The sequence below is a fragment of the Carassius carassius genome, chromosome 47 (assembly GCF_963082965.1).
Source record: "Carassius carassius chromosome 47, fCarCar2.1, whole genome shotgun sequence".
In the NCBI taxonomy this organism is placed as follows: domain Eukaryota; kingdom Metazoa; phylum Chordata; class Actinopteri; order Cypriniformes; family Cyprinidae; genus Carassius; species Carassius carassius.
In genome coordinates, this window is record NC_081801.1 from 16,185,330 (window position 1) to 16,200,700 (window position 15,371).

The following is a 15,371-nucleotide window of genomic DNA, read 5'->3' on the forward strand; positions in this document are numbered from 1 at the left end:
TGAGTGACAGGTGGTTTGCCGCTGCTGACACTGCCGTCGTGCTAGGTGGGTGTGGCTTCAGCAACTAGCTCCCGCCTTTTTGCCCATTTTTGATTGTCCGGCAGAGTTGCGCGGTGATGCGCTGCCAAGATGGCGACGGCCCGCTCTACACACTTTAGGCTTCAAAAACACACTTCAGGAGACTACGGGTGACGTCATGGACACTACGTCCATGTTTTTATACAGTCTATGGTTATTGCGCGACTCTTTTACCGGCTGTTTTGAAGGAAGATCAATGTTCGCGGCGAAAAAATATGTGCAAACTGTAATGAAGCAGAGATCAGTTAGTTCCTCACATTCCACGCTGATGCCGAAATAGTTCGCTTGCTTCAGTGCAAGTATAACGTGCTTAACGTTTTCGACTCATACATTACACGTCACGCCCTGATGTCACGTGTCGTTACGGGATCTTTACGGGTTGTGTGTGAAAGCACGCACATATCCAGGGTAATTACTGGCAGTGTGAGAGTGCAAAATCTAGCGACCCGGGAACAATTGCTGGAAAACTTTACCCGTGTATTTGCCGGAATGGCAGTGTGAAAGGGGCTCTATTGTGACGGGTCAGTTGTCTCCCCCCTAATTATTATCGTCACCCCATCCCTTAATCTTCACCCTTCACCAGGCTCCCGACAGGAGTGGGTGCATGAGAGAGGAGGGACGCTGAAATAACCTGGGGTGGCGGCGTGTGATGAGGCACACCTGATGCAAATAGAGTTTCATCATCGCCGCTGTTTAAATGCAAAGCGCCCCTCTCCTAAGGAGACCAATCTCTTCCCCGTGCATGCACGCTGGTGTACTCGTGGGTCCAGGAAGGGTGCATAGAGGGAGACAACCAGAGACATGCCACCACGTGAGCTGCCGGACCTGCGGTCCAGACGAGAACCGCACCCGTTACACGGTCGTCGGGCCAGGATGCCGGGCCGTCTAGTCCCTTCAAGTGCCGCGGCCAACAAGATGGATGAAGCTGCTGGAAGCAGCCGTCCACTCTCATGCCCTCGACCGAAGAGGGCAGCGCGTGCGGCCACCGGACTCCACCCCTTACCTGGACACTTCCTTCCTGAACACTACCTGCCCTTCACATACCCTTCAGCATGACGAGGACCCCAAATCCCCTGTTTATTTTGGACAATTTCCCCTTTGGACACTTTTATTCCCTGTTTTGATTACTTTTCTGTTAATAAAAGTCTCTCCGAGGCCTGACGCCACCCCCATTTTGTCTGTCGTTTGCTCCTCCCGCCACACTGTGAATAATGATTTTGTTGTTGACATTACCTCGGAGTCTTCTCCTTCTGTTCTTGTGACAATTATGCCCAAACGCTCAGACTGATCTTGTATTGAACCCGGAATATCAAATGAAATGTGCCATTTTGCATTCCAATACAACAATCTCTATAGTGGTCCAACATTTCAGCTCTCAACCCTGAATGGAGATAACACTGAAAATCTTATTATTTCCAACCATTTCCTATAAAATTAGAAATGTTCTGGGGAATGCATTTCTACCAGCAGCTGAGATTCTAAGCCCATTTTGAATTAACACCAGTGAGGCACAGGGCCTGGGAAAATGGGATGATGACCAATGAAACCACTTTAAAGTCAGCTTGATTACTATATTTATCTAAATGATTTACTATAAACTAATCACTAGAACACCAGAAATAGTAAATGAAAATGTCAGTCAAATTATGTTTAGAGTTTAATCTTTTCTGAACAATGAGAGTAGAAAGGAGTTGCCAATGCCACTGTTCAATATATAAGAGTGTTTATTTTTTCAATCTTTTAACAAAGTCTACATTTTATTCTTTCAAGAGTTTTGAGTGTACTACAACCTGCCTGCTGATGACATGACAGGATAAGGATCAGTTTAAGTGGAAACTGAACATTAATGCCAAAGCATAAGAGGACACTTTGATCGACAACAAAACTTGAGAGGGTGACATACTCCAGCAGTCTTGCCTCGTAGAAGCCATTTATTGCCGCGTTTCCACTGCAGGAACTTTACCCAGGATCTGGGGACTTTGGGCTGGTACTCGTTGTGTTTCCACAGCAGGAACCAGGAACTAAATAAAGTTCCAGGTTAAAAAATGCCCCTCAGAAAGTACCTGCTGGCGAGGTAGTACTTTTTCAAAGTTCCGGAACTTTTGGGCGCGGGACTTGGGCGCTAAACATCCTGATTGGTTGAGTTCACGCAGCATTGTTTGAGTTCAACCACCATTTATTCGGATCATTTTCAAAATATTACTGTTATTGTGTCATGAAATGTAGTTTTAAAAGTATTTCAGGTGATAATGTAGTTGTTTGAAACTCAAATCTGTGGTTTATTTATAAAGCCAGCGCCTCATGTATCCACAGAGAGCAGCCTCTCCTCGGCTAGACCTTCTGATATGTGCAGCCGGCTCTGATGTCTCTTTAAAAGTGGTTAAACATAAAATATAATTCGTTTTGGGTAAATCTAACAGGTTATCTTTGGTCTGTATTCAATTTATCTATATGTTAAAGTGAAAATAAAAAAGACAAATGTATATAATATTTTGTTTAATTCTAATGGCTGTATATATACATATTCCTGAACTAAGTACATTTCTGCAGCTGTTATTATGTCTAAATGAAAATGAAAGGAGGCAGTGGTATTTGATATCCTATTTCGTTTTATTGTAAATGTAGGCCTACAATGAGGAAAATAGCAGAAGCCAAGGCGAGCTGATTGATGTTATCAAGTATGCTGCTGTTTGCATTATAGCCGGTGTTCTGTCGATGTAGCGTACTTTGTCAGAATAGCATACCGGAAGTTGAGTTTTATAGCGGAGTCTGTCAATTTAGCCTACTTTGTCTGTATTAAAAATACAGTTTAGACGGGTATGCTTTTTTTGATAGGCCCTGGTTTAATAAATATACAGTTTATAAAGGGGTATGCTGTTTTGATAGGCCCTGGTTTAATAAATATACAGTTTATAAAGGGGTATGCTGTTTTGATAGCTCCTGGTTTAATAAAAATACAGTTTATACAGGGGTATGCTTTTTTGATAGGCCCTGGTTTAATAAATATACAGTTTATAAAGGGGTATGCTGTTTTGATAGCTCCTGGTTTAATAAAAATACAGTTTATACAGGGGTATGCTTTTTTGATAGGCCCTGGTTTAATAAAAAAATAGTTTATACAGAGGTATGCTTTTTTGATAGGTCCTGGTTTAATAAAAATACAGTTTAAAAAGGGGTATGCTGTTTCGATAGCCCCTGATTTAATAAAAATACAGTTTATAAAGGGGTATGCTGTTTACCACTTGTAATCTTAGGTATGCTGAAATGATGTTTAAATTTAACGCATGCGCAATTCCACCAATTTCACTGCTGTGCATGCGCATTAACTAAAGGTATCCCATTCTGATGGGTAAGGTGTTCTGTCAGAACACCGGACCTATTTCTGTCTGTTTATGTCTATGGCGAATCAAACAGGTACTGGGCTACTCCGCAGTGGTACCTACCTGAACCAGTCTAAATAGTCCAAATATATACACTTAATATAGGTGTATCATAGTGATTCAGGACAACAAAATGGATTCATGGTGTACTTGCTTATTATATACATTTTGTATATTTTGAACACAAAAATGTTAAGAATTGCTGCTTTAAAGGAATATTTCACCCAAAAATGAAACTTTGCTGAAACTCACCCTCTTACCATCCAAGATGTAGATGAGCGTGTTTCTTCATCAGAACAGATTTGGAAGAATTTTGCATTACCTCACCAATGGAATGTCTTCAGTGAATGGGTGCCATCAGAATGAGAGTCCAAACAGCTGATAAAAACCTCAATAATTCACAAGTAATCCAAACAACTCCAGTCCATCAATTAACATCTTGTAAACTAAAAAGGTGTGTGTTAGTAAGAAACAAAATATAATCATTAAAACATATGAACTTTAAGCCATTGGCCAAAATACCAGTCCATAATCCATAATGCTTCCTCCAGTGGAAAAAGTCCACCCCCTGTTTTCCTCTCATCAAAATACACTGACACATTTGCTTAGAACTGTTTTGGCTTGTAAATGCTGCTTGATCTGTGCATACTTCTCTCCTGATTTAGTCAATGCAAATTTTTAAATGGAGTTAACTGTTATTGATAGAGGATGTATTTTATGTGAAATCAAGTTAAAAAAAAAACATTTGTTTATTATAAAACACACATTTTTGCTTCACAAGATGTTTATTGATGGACTGGACTTACGTGGTTTACATTTGGATTATTGCAATGCTTTTATAAGTTGTTGATGGCAACATTCACTGCAGAGGACTCAATGGTGAGTAACTGATCTCATGCTAAATCTCTCCAAATCTGTTCTGTTGAATTAACAAACTCATCTACATCTTAAATGGCTGGAGGGTGAATACATTTTCAGCTTTTTCTTATTTTTAGGTGAATATTCCTTTAATTCCAGTATCCTGACATGTAATTTTGTCAGGTGAATTATTTTAATTCTTTGGCAGCACATTTAAGAGTACCATACAATTATGTAACATAAAATTCATAAAACATGGGAAGCAACTGAATTATGATTTCATACCAGGTACTCCATGGGCAGACTGCAGGTGGTCTGTCAGGCTGGGCTGATCTGCTGCACTCCTCCATAAGAAGCCAAGCCATGCAATGTACATACAATGTCTGGCACATCTCAATAGATCCATGCTAAATGTAAAGTAGGAAAGCATTTAAATGAAAAATACTAATCAGCCAATGAGAAATAACGAAACATTCACTCACGTATATACTATTATAGAATAAACAACATTGACTGTTACCGCTAATCTTTTTAACATGTATTACTGTACACCAATTTTTAGGTTACTGGTATTTATTTTTAATTGCTAGTAAGTAATCCAAAAGCAAATAGTATATTTTTCAGTTTCACTAGTGTGTATGCCAGTACTTCTTCAAATAGTGATTTGTCACTAATAATTACTATTTTGCTACTAATCACTATCCCAGTAGTGACAATTGACTTGATATCTATCAGTTCTACAGTACTAGTACTTTTATAGCATCTATTTATTGGTGTCACAGGTATTACTGGTAAAATTTCTTATTGCACTAATTGCATTTGTTTTAGTTAAATGGTTGCTTAAGTTTAATTACAAATCCAACTAGTAGGCCTAAGATATAAAAAAATGTCTACTACTACTAAAAAGTCCTTAAAAAGGACTACTACTGTCTATTAAATGAATGACAGTAAATTATTTGAATGGTTACAAATAACTATGGAATACATACTAATACCAAACTAATAAACTGGAATTACCGGCAACATTTTTAATAGATACACTATTGGAATACGCACTAATATCTAATTAAAAGTCTCCAGTGAAAATGAAAAATTTACTAGTCAAAGCTGGATTATAAAGATACTAGTCACCGCTCAATAATGTATTAATTATAATAATAAAAAATAAGTACAAACATCATAAACCTTAGAAAGTTGTTTGTTAAAAGGGAAATGTGCTAATGCACGATGCCATATGGGTAGAGTTATAGTTGAAGATAATAGCTACATGGAAAAAGCCTCCAGATTAGGCTGAACGCTTTAGTTCATTTACGGGATGTTGTTTATATATATATATATATATATATATATATATATATATATATATATATATATATATATATATATATATATATATATATATACACACACACACACACGTATTTGGCTAACTTACTCAGATGCCTGATAATCAAATTCATCTTACTATAAAAACAGCGGAAAATATGCCTCTTTTGGTGGTATGATCAAGTTTCGCCTTTGTGTGGTCTATTGCTCTTATCAGATAGCATACAAAAGGACATAAGCAAAAGTAGCACGAGCTCTGTTTTACAGTTGTCGTCATGAAGCAGATGCACATGTAGCCTCACACATATAATGTTACTGATTTGAAAATGTCAGATTACCTGTCAAAATCCGAAGGTTGCAAACTGTGAGACACTCGTAACAAATCGGATGTAGCTAACGGTTTCATTTGATCTGCCTGAGATCCATTAGGCAACCGATAGCTGTAGGATGTTATTCTTAGCAGCGGGATGTTGTTTTATATCGGGTGCAAAAAAGTTGTCATTTTAATGGTCAAACGATACTTAAAAAAGTTCGACATGCATTATCCACACCCCCCTTAGCCTACAGTCTGCGCAATAACCCGCCCATGTCAATAATATTAAATATTGTCAAAAAATATTTGTCCATTACTGGTGCTCATACACGTTTCGAACAAAACGTCTAAAATGAAAAAGAGTTGTTTTCCAAATGTAGCATATGACACAAAAGTATATCCCGGGGCGGGTTTATAAATTCGCCTAAACTTCAAGGTTCATCGCATGGTTTAACTGTCCTCTTTTCTGAGTGATCCAAACCCCCTCGCTGTTAAGAATCCGTTTGGTGTTGCTTTTGGAGCTTTTCTAATGGTAAAGCAAATATGTTTCTTGGGATATCAATTCTCAGGGTTTGAGGTTTGTTCTCAAAAGCAGAAAGACACAGCCATCTAGTGGCATGATCAACAATGCGGCTAAAAATAAAGAAACCCCTCCTAGTTTTCATCTGTTTACCAGAGCATAACCTTATGATGTGTTACAATGTTAGTGCATTATGATGATCTTCATCTATCAACTCTCAAGGACCTTTTCCTGGACTGTCCCCAGCTGGTGGAATGACCTCCCAATCTCAATTCGTACAGCTGAATCTTTACTCATTTTCAAGAAACAGCTAAAGACTCATCTTTTTCGCCTGCACTTAACCAACTAACACTAGCACTTTTCCTTTTCTTGTCTTTTAATTAAAAAAAAAAACCTACCTATGCGTTCTTTACTAGACTAACTGAGACTTGTCATGGCACTTGTATACTGTTGTTGTTCTCTTGTTGACCTGACTGCTTCTATTGTTCTCATTTGTAAGTCGCTTTGGATAAAAGCGTCTGCTAAATGATTAAATGTAATGTAAATGTAAAATGTAATCTATCTGTCTGTTTGTTTGAAAGCCTTTAACTTTACACGATATTCCATATAAATGATCAAATAATAGTTTCAATTAAATACATTTTTCATCATTTAGGCTAGGCCTACTCATCATTCAATTTTTTTTCATAGCCTATAGCAAAAACAACGTAGCCTGTACATACAACCCAAAGTCAATGTGTTTTTATTTATTACATATTTAGCCTATTTATTAAAACTTATCACATCCACATTCCCCATTCACTTTCATGGAAGAGAGCAACCTGAACATTTTTCAAAACATCTATTTTTGCTCTCCACAAAAGAAGAAAGCTACAACGAATTTGTAACGATGTGGGGCAACAAATGAAAACAGATTTGATTCATTTAAGGGTTTACATTTGTGGATTCGGTGGAAAATATGATAAGCATGTTATTTCTTTTGCGAACGTTAGCAAAACCCACGGCTCTGTGAATGATTCAAGTCGATATTCTCAAGGCTTCTTTTTAGTTCAGGTAGTTTCAACATCAGTTTGTGGTTGTGATGATACGGGATTTCCCTTGTGATGCATAGGCTATGTTCTATACTGCGAACTAACAACAACACCTGGCTATTTTTCACAGTCAATGAACACGACGCGACCAGACCAGAACGAAGCAGACAGTGCACGCGAGCACACTTGACTTATTAAAGTGGGAGCGCGCGCTTGTAGTGTAGACAGACTGTTACGCCCTCTTCAAACATTGTCATAGCCACATTTACATCGGTAAACTTCCTCAAATATGCAGTTAAGCCATTAACTTCCTCTCTGAGGGGTGAACTCTCTCACGTCCTACAGACTTCAATACTTTCAACAGAAGCGGGATTACGGTCCTCAGGAGCATCTGATATGTTTGGTAAGATATGTTGTTTAATGGTCGTATGTTGTCCTGTGATATAAATTTTACAGTTTGTTAAACAAAATAGTCTGTGTTTATTCATTTCTGTCTTGGATTAGCAAAGAGAAATAGCGCAGAGGCAGATTTATAATTTGGAAAAGGGGGATTTTTCTAAATTTGCTGTGATGTTCTCGCTTTCGACCGTAGCTTAATGAATAAACAGTGGATTGTGTTTTTAAATCAGAGAGCAGGAATAGGGGCCACTCCCTTAGAATAACACACGACCACTGTAACGCACTGTAATTAAGAGTAGCCTATTGACAGCTACCGTTGTGTACGAATAAATGTCAAATTGCTGTCATTTTTATTTCAGTTCATGATGCCAGACTATAGCTACAACCTCCAGTGAAGTGCCCACATCACTTTTTTGACCACGCTGAATTTAAGTAGGTTACTTTGAAAACACATAAGGCGGAGTACAAATGACGAATTACTGCGATAAATCATATGTATGGAAACAAAAATGTCTTTCAATGTGCATTAGGACTATATATTATTACAAAGCATAACCTCTTGGTGAGAAGACCTTTCTGTGAAACTTTGGTTGTGCATGTTGAAACATAGTAGGCCTATAGTGAAAATGAATGGGATATTATGCAAATAATAATAATAAAAAAAAGCAGTTGGGTTTTGGGAACTGAGAAACATCCTCATTTTTAAAATCCATCAGAACAGAGCCATGCAGAAGTTGGGATATCTATTTCCGAACCATATAGCTGCTTTCATATGAGGAGTGATATTTGCTTTAGCATATTTTATTAACCTATCACAGTCATTCTAGATAGCCGAGAAAAAAGCACATCTGTGAGAGGATCTTCCACACTCAGAGCCGTTATTGTTAACTTCCTAATGTGAAAATACTGTTACAAAACAGCAGAATATCTTGAATGACACAAGGGCTTAATGAGGCACACTTTTCTGCAGTGGGTCACTGGAAAGATGCTGACTTGCTGTGTCATAAATTGTGGTGACAGTTCTCAGTTTTTATTTCCTTCTCATTTTCACCTGCTTAAGTAGAGGAAATACAGTGTAATTAGTGTGCATTTACAATCCATGCTTTAGTTTCAGTTTCATGACGAAAGATTCTAATTTCAGTATTGAATGTAAGAAATTTATAAATGTAACTTCTAGTTTTGATTTCTTTCTGCATACTTTGCAATCTAGTGCAAGTTCTCCTTTTGCTGCCAAAAACTTATATATTATATACTTAACTTAATACTTAACTTAATATCTGTTCCTCTGTTGGCTTATACATGATTTGCGTCATTTGGCTCAGTGATAAAGTGAGATAAAATCAAAAATGAAATTTAAACAAGGGTCATAACCACTATAGACTATATGCAGATTATTCATCAACCACTACGGGTATTCTGATAGTTGAAACTTAAAATATTATATTTAATTGTCCAATCCTGAATATCTACTACGAAGACTACTCCCAAGTATGAGTTGAACACAGTAAAACTACAACTTGTTTTTCTCTATTGTATAACATTGAGCACTTCTGCTGTTACACATCAGTATTGTGACAAGACAAAGCTGTGCTGGAAGTGACAGGACAGACTCCACCCAGACCGAGCTGTCAGTGCTGTTTCTTTGAGCTCTTGGTTCACTAACCACATTTGATAACGCCTTGCAGAGGAGGGCAGGGCTCAGAGTATTTCTCTTTCTGAGCGTCTCTGGAGATTGGGCAGAGTCCATCTCACTCCTTTCTCCTGGGGTCAAACATCTGCCAGACTTTTGGAATAAGTGAGAAAGAAAGAGAGAACTGAACTTTTCTGGTCATAACTCTGCAGCTCTCAGTTTCTTGTTGATGTGCGAGAACACAAATCGTTCTCACATCTGCTACAAGCAAGGTTACTTGAATATCATGATCAAACTATTGAGGAACTAATTACAAAAACTGTAATTATTGACAGACAATAACACGAAAATAGTCCCAATAGTGCTTTGCTGACAGTACTTTATACTGGCCTCTGATGTAACGGGAAAAGCAATTAGCTGTAACATGCTGACTTTGAAAAGAAAAGGAGGACAAAAGCTCGAATAACCCCATTTTACAAGTGGAAATACATTTGTGTTATGATATATACACAGCTTATCAATAAAATTGCAAAGGGAAGTAGAAGGAACTGGGGGAGACTGACTGTACATTCAAAACATTGTTTTATTACAGCCCAAATGACCTCAACATGCTACACATTTGCATGAACACAAACAATTAGATGTTCTTGTTAACCTTTTTCTTTTGTCCCTTTCTTTGCATGCGTGTAAATCTTTCTTTCTAATGATTCATTCGTACTGTACATACTCAACTTAAAATATGTATGTGGACTGTTTGCACTGATATTAGTATAAGTTTATTTATGACTGAAGCCTATATGTTGATAATTATTTTCATGTTATGGTTCATATTAAAAATTATAGTATAGTATTTTGCCTATATAAATTACAAATAAAACACTTAAAACTAAAATCATTGTTTTAAATGCAATTTTAAGTGAATTTAAGGCCTGATCACACCAAGACTAATGTGTGGTGTAAAAACAGATATATGTTATAAAATAAATAAATGAATAAATACATACATACATACTGTATGACAAAATCACTCAAGAAAATTACTAAAACTTTAAAATTAAAACGGAAAATACAAAAATAAACAATTTCATAATATTAAAAATTATAATAGTATCTCAATTATACTACATTAACACGGTCCATAAGCTGCTCTCGTTTCTCTGTATTTGGTGTTATTTGACACCATATTGAATACAAAAGTCTGAATGGCTGTTTAAAAACATGCAAATACTATTTTACTTCCTTTGTACGGACCAAATTTTTGTGGCAAACATTTGTATAGTATTATGTAATATTGTATCGTAATATTAAGTTTGAGTTTTGCAAAAGATGATGTTAAAATATGTTATTTAATTATTTGTGTTTTTGTAAGAGGAATTTTTAAATTAAACATCCAATATCTGCCAATACCGATAAATGTAAAATAAATACAAATAAAAAACTCTAAAATCAAATTGATAAATGATATGGAACTGAAATATTGTGTATTTATCTATTCTTTGATTCATCTAAAATAGAGCCCAACCGATATGGGCTTTTTGGGGATCGGTGCCGATATTAGGGAGTAAAAAAGACAGATACAGATATATCATTCGATATTCTTTATGTGTATGCTATATTATAGTACAGTTTAGTCAAAAGTTTGGACACACTTCCCATTCGTGTGTCCAAACTTTAGACTGGTACTGTATATAGAATACAGTATATAACCTATTTTTTTTGCAATGATAACTCAAATGTGGTGATCAAACACTTATATTATTATAATGTGACAAACATAGGCCTATGTAGTGGAGGCAGGGTATTTAACAATTTAACAAAAATCTTTATTATTCAAAATGAGTCTGACATCAGTGCACTTAACAATAAACTTCACTTCACTTATTATAAATAACATAAATATATATATCTTGAATTAAGAAATTAAACAAGGTAACTGTGTAGGACAAGCAAACTACTGCCATATCAACAGGGTCAGGTTTATGCAGGAAGTAGGGATATGCCGGTATCAAATTTTTATGTTGAAATTAATTGCTAATGGTTTTATCACGGTATACGGTATTATCAAGATATTGTATTGGCCATATTACAGTATAACAGGTTTAATAACTTTTTCCTTATACCAAAAATAACTAAAATAATATTTAAATACAATAAAGCAATAAAGAAAAATATATAAAGTTAAACTTTTTACACAGATTAAAGTGCAAAAGAACTATAAAGACAAGTAGGTATCACTTTACAATAAGACCTCATTAGTTAACCTTAGTTAATGCATAAACATTCACAATGAGCAATAGGTACAGAAGTTATTCACCTTTGTTAAAAAATACAAGTCTTTGTTTAAGTTAGCTCATTAAATGACTTTCGATTTTAACAACGTGTTATTAAATATTGGAATGCCTAAGATTGATGAATGTTCAGAAGAATTTTTCATTGGCAGTTTATGTTAACTAATGAATTAACTAATGTTAACTAATGAAGCCCTAATGTAAAGTGTGAACGAACAATAAAGAAACAAAACACTTTCAAACAAATTAGGACGTTGTAGTCCAGACTAAAATGTAAAAAAAAAAAGTTTGAAAATGAATAGCCTATTAAGTCTAAATATTTAAGTATTTGGCACTGTAATGAACACCATAGCAAATCCACAAATCTGAAAGGCTATTTAAATACATTTTAGAAAGTAGCACAGCTGCTTTATTTGTGGGGTATCTAGGGTAACGGTTGCATTTTCTGCAGTTAAGTGCCATCTGCTGTCAAAGAGTGAATGTGCTTTCATTCAGCTTGTCTCTCAATGTTCTCCCATGTGCTTCTCATGCGTGCTTGTGTACATCAGAGCGGCACACGTCTTTTAAGCAGCATACAGCTGTGTTGTGCATTTAGACCAGTTGATGGGAAAAGTAGTATTAAAATACATCCCAAATTCGGAATAATTTGTATTGTATAATTAGTCACGTATTTAGAAGTGCCCACGATAACAATATCGTGCATATTCATCACCATGATATATCGCATTACCGAATACTGGCACATGTCTAGCAGGAAGCACAGCTTTTCCAAATGTAAACAGTAATAATATATTTTTTCCCTACAAATTCTGTGTTGTGTATTTTCTGATAATTCTATTCTACACTGGACACGAGCGGTGTGGCGCTACAAAATACAATAGAATTCTATTGTATTTTGTCGTGCTGCGAGATGTGATGTGACCAATGTGATAAGCACAAACTCTGTGCCGTGGCACAGCCGGTATAAACACCAGCATTGACTGAGGGGCTGCGATCAGCTCCAGGAGCCATAACACAGACTAAGAAGAATTAGTCACTGTAATGTTATGATCAAATATAGGTGTGGGTGGGAGGTGGGCGGCTAATTTGAAGCAGCGGAAGTTTGAGCTCATCCACGATGGGTCGCCAGTAGCAAACAACGGGCACGCTTCAGGAGCCTGCCATGAAAACGGAAAGGAACACGCACGCTTAATATTTATATGAACACTTTCACTAGTAGCAAACAACGGGCACGCTCTGCTGGACAAACTAAGTAATTACACCATTCAGAAGCATTTAATCTGTGTTATATTCTGTAAAAAAAAAAATGTATCGTTGGCATATTCACTAATACCGATATATCGGTGACATGCTCATATCGCCCGATAATATTGGCTAAACGGTTGGGCTCTAATCTAACACTGTTGCCATGTTGTCCTCTAACACAGTGCAATGTCTCTTTTCTCTGCAGACTGCTGAAGTCGAGTCACTTTTCTATCATGCAGAGCATCAAGTGTGTGGTTGTGGGGGATGGAGCAGTTGGAAAAACCTGCCTGCTCATCTCGTACACGACCGGCGCGTTCCCCAAAGAGTACATTCCCACCGTGTTCGACAACTACAGCTCCCAAGTCACTGTGGAAGGCCGCACCGTCAGCCTCAATCTGTGGGACACAGCAGGCCAGGAGGAGTACGATCGCCTTCGCACGCTGTCCTACCCTCAGACCAATGTCTTCATTATCTGCTTCTCCATCTCCAGCCCCCCATCCTATGAGAACGTCAAGCACAAGTGGCACCCAGAGGTGACGCACCACTGTCCTAGCGTGCCCATCCTGCTGGTGGGGACCAAGAGTGATCTTCGCAATGATGCGGATGTGCTGAAGAAGCTGAAGGAGCAGAACCAGGCACCCATCTCACAACAGCAGGGCCAGGCTCTGGCTCGCCAGATCCACGCCATCAAGTACCTGGAGTGTTCGGCACTCAGCCAGGATGGCATCAAGGACGTCTTTGCATACGCAGTGCATGCCTTCCTCAGTCCTCAACCTGTGGCTCAAAAGAAGCCCTGTATACTCCTCTGAAAACACAGAGAGGATAGAGCCATTTTAATTTAATTACACCCAGGAATGCATAGAAATGGTGGGAATGTTATGGAATGTTTGAAAGAATAGGTTTTCAGTGAACAATGACCAAGAAACACAGCCTTAATCTGTGAAATTAGAGAAATACAAGATTAAGTAAAATATTAGGATTTTACACTGTACTGAGATCCCTACTGATTGCTTTTTTTTTTTTCTTCATAGAATTTTAATGGGAGAGAATGTGTTTTGGGATTTCATAAGACCACTAAACCTTTTGATACCATCCTCTGGTATTTTAGGAATACATAAAACAAAGTATAGAGGAAGTAATCCCTTAAACACATTTCAGAGTAAAAGGGTTTTTAGTTCCTTTTTTTGTGTTTGGGGACTTTTTAATACTATTGGCTAATGAAGTTTTTCCTTTTTGCATTTACTTAAAAAAAATAAAAAACTATCTGAGAATTTATTAGTACTAATAATATTATTATAATGCCCAAGGCATTTGTTCTGTGATTGGGGCATCCTTGAAAACAGACCTTTAGTGTAATTAGTGACTATAAATAGCGATGGTGAACAGTCGTTCACACAGAATGTGTTCTTACGCTCAAGACACAGCTGAATGTAAAGGAAAAAAAGCAGAGTTTAGAGATGCTAAACGTTGCATGCACTTTGACACAGCATCCTTAAAATGCAGTGCTTGTCTGTGAGAGTTTGTAACAACAGAAATAATATAGCGCAACCGATCCATCCCATTTTTCAGAAGCCTTTTTTTTCCATAGATTTTTTTGCCCATAAGGCAAAATTTAAATTTTTAAAAAGTCTCAATTTAAGAGTTTTAAGGCATACACCAAAAAACAACTAGCTATGAGGTGAATCAAAACAGTACAAATTTTGATTTGAAGTAAAAAAAAAAAAAATATATATATATATTTGAAATTTGGAAAACCAAACCCTGTGCAAGAATATGTACATATTCTCGTTAACGGGGTGAAGAACTACAATCCCATGAAGCATTGTGAATGAAAATTAAAGTGACAAATAAATTACAATTTAAATATGTTGATTGTGTATATATGTAGAAACAACATTTTATGTTTATTGCAAAATATGCATATATGTACAAATATTTAAATAGTTAGAGTCATGTCATTTGCAGTGGTTTATGGGAGTGGGAAGTCACTAAGAGCTCTATTAGTGTGATTTGCTTGTAATTCTCTCATTGGTGGATTTTGCTGCAGAATCATGGGTAATGTAGTTTTTCACCCGGAATTCTACCTTTAAACATGATTATAAAAAAAAAAGGTAAAATCATATGGACCGATGGTTTTAACAGAAGCATACCCCATTGATTAACAACATCATAACTAACAGCAGGGTTGTCTTTAAAGGTTTAGAAGTTATCGTTAAAAATCAATTTGCAGTAGGGGCGTAAAAACGCATTCTGTGTGAACCGGCTCCTTAAACATACCTGATCTTATATGTATGATGAGGGTG

At 36.8% G+C, this 15,371-nt stretch overlaps 2 protein-coding genes across 3 annotated transcripts in view; one reads left to right on the top strand and one right to left on the bottom strand.

The window, feature by feature from the left end:
- The window catches only part of LOC132130968 (stromal interaction molecule 1-like), a 29,219-nt gene extending 23,036 nt beyond the window's left edge, over window positions 1–6,183 (bottom strand). For both annotated transcript variants that reach the window (XM_059542866.1, XM_059542865.1), the window contains exons 1-2: window positions 5,981–6,183; window positions 4,602–4,723 (exon numbers count right to left, since the gene is read on the bottom strand). In XM_059542866.1, the coding sequence (XP_059398849.1) occupies window positions 4,602–4,723; window positions 5,981–6,048 (190 nt within the window). In that variant the 5' untranslated portion in view covers window positions 6,049–6,183. The remainder of the gene's footprint in view (window positions 1–4,601; window positions 4,724–5,980) is intronic.
- A 1,558-nt stretch (window positions 6,184–7,741) lies between these two features.
- On the top strand, window positions 7,742–14,645 carry LOC132130510 (rho-related GTP-binding protein RhoG-like). Its single transcript, XM_059542230.1, has 2 exons — window positions 7,742–7,909; window positions 13,274–14,645. The coding sequence occupies exon 2, from the start codon at window positions 13,302–13,304 to the stop codon at window positions 13,875–13,877; it is 576 nt and encodes a 191-aa protein (XP_059398213.1). The 5' UTR covers window positions 7,742–7,909; window positions 13,274–13,301; the 3' UTR covers window positions 13,878–14,645.
- Window positions 14,646–15,371: the final 726 nt, after the last annotated feature.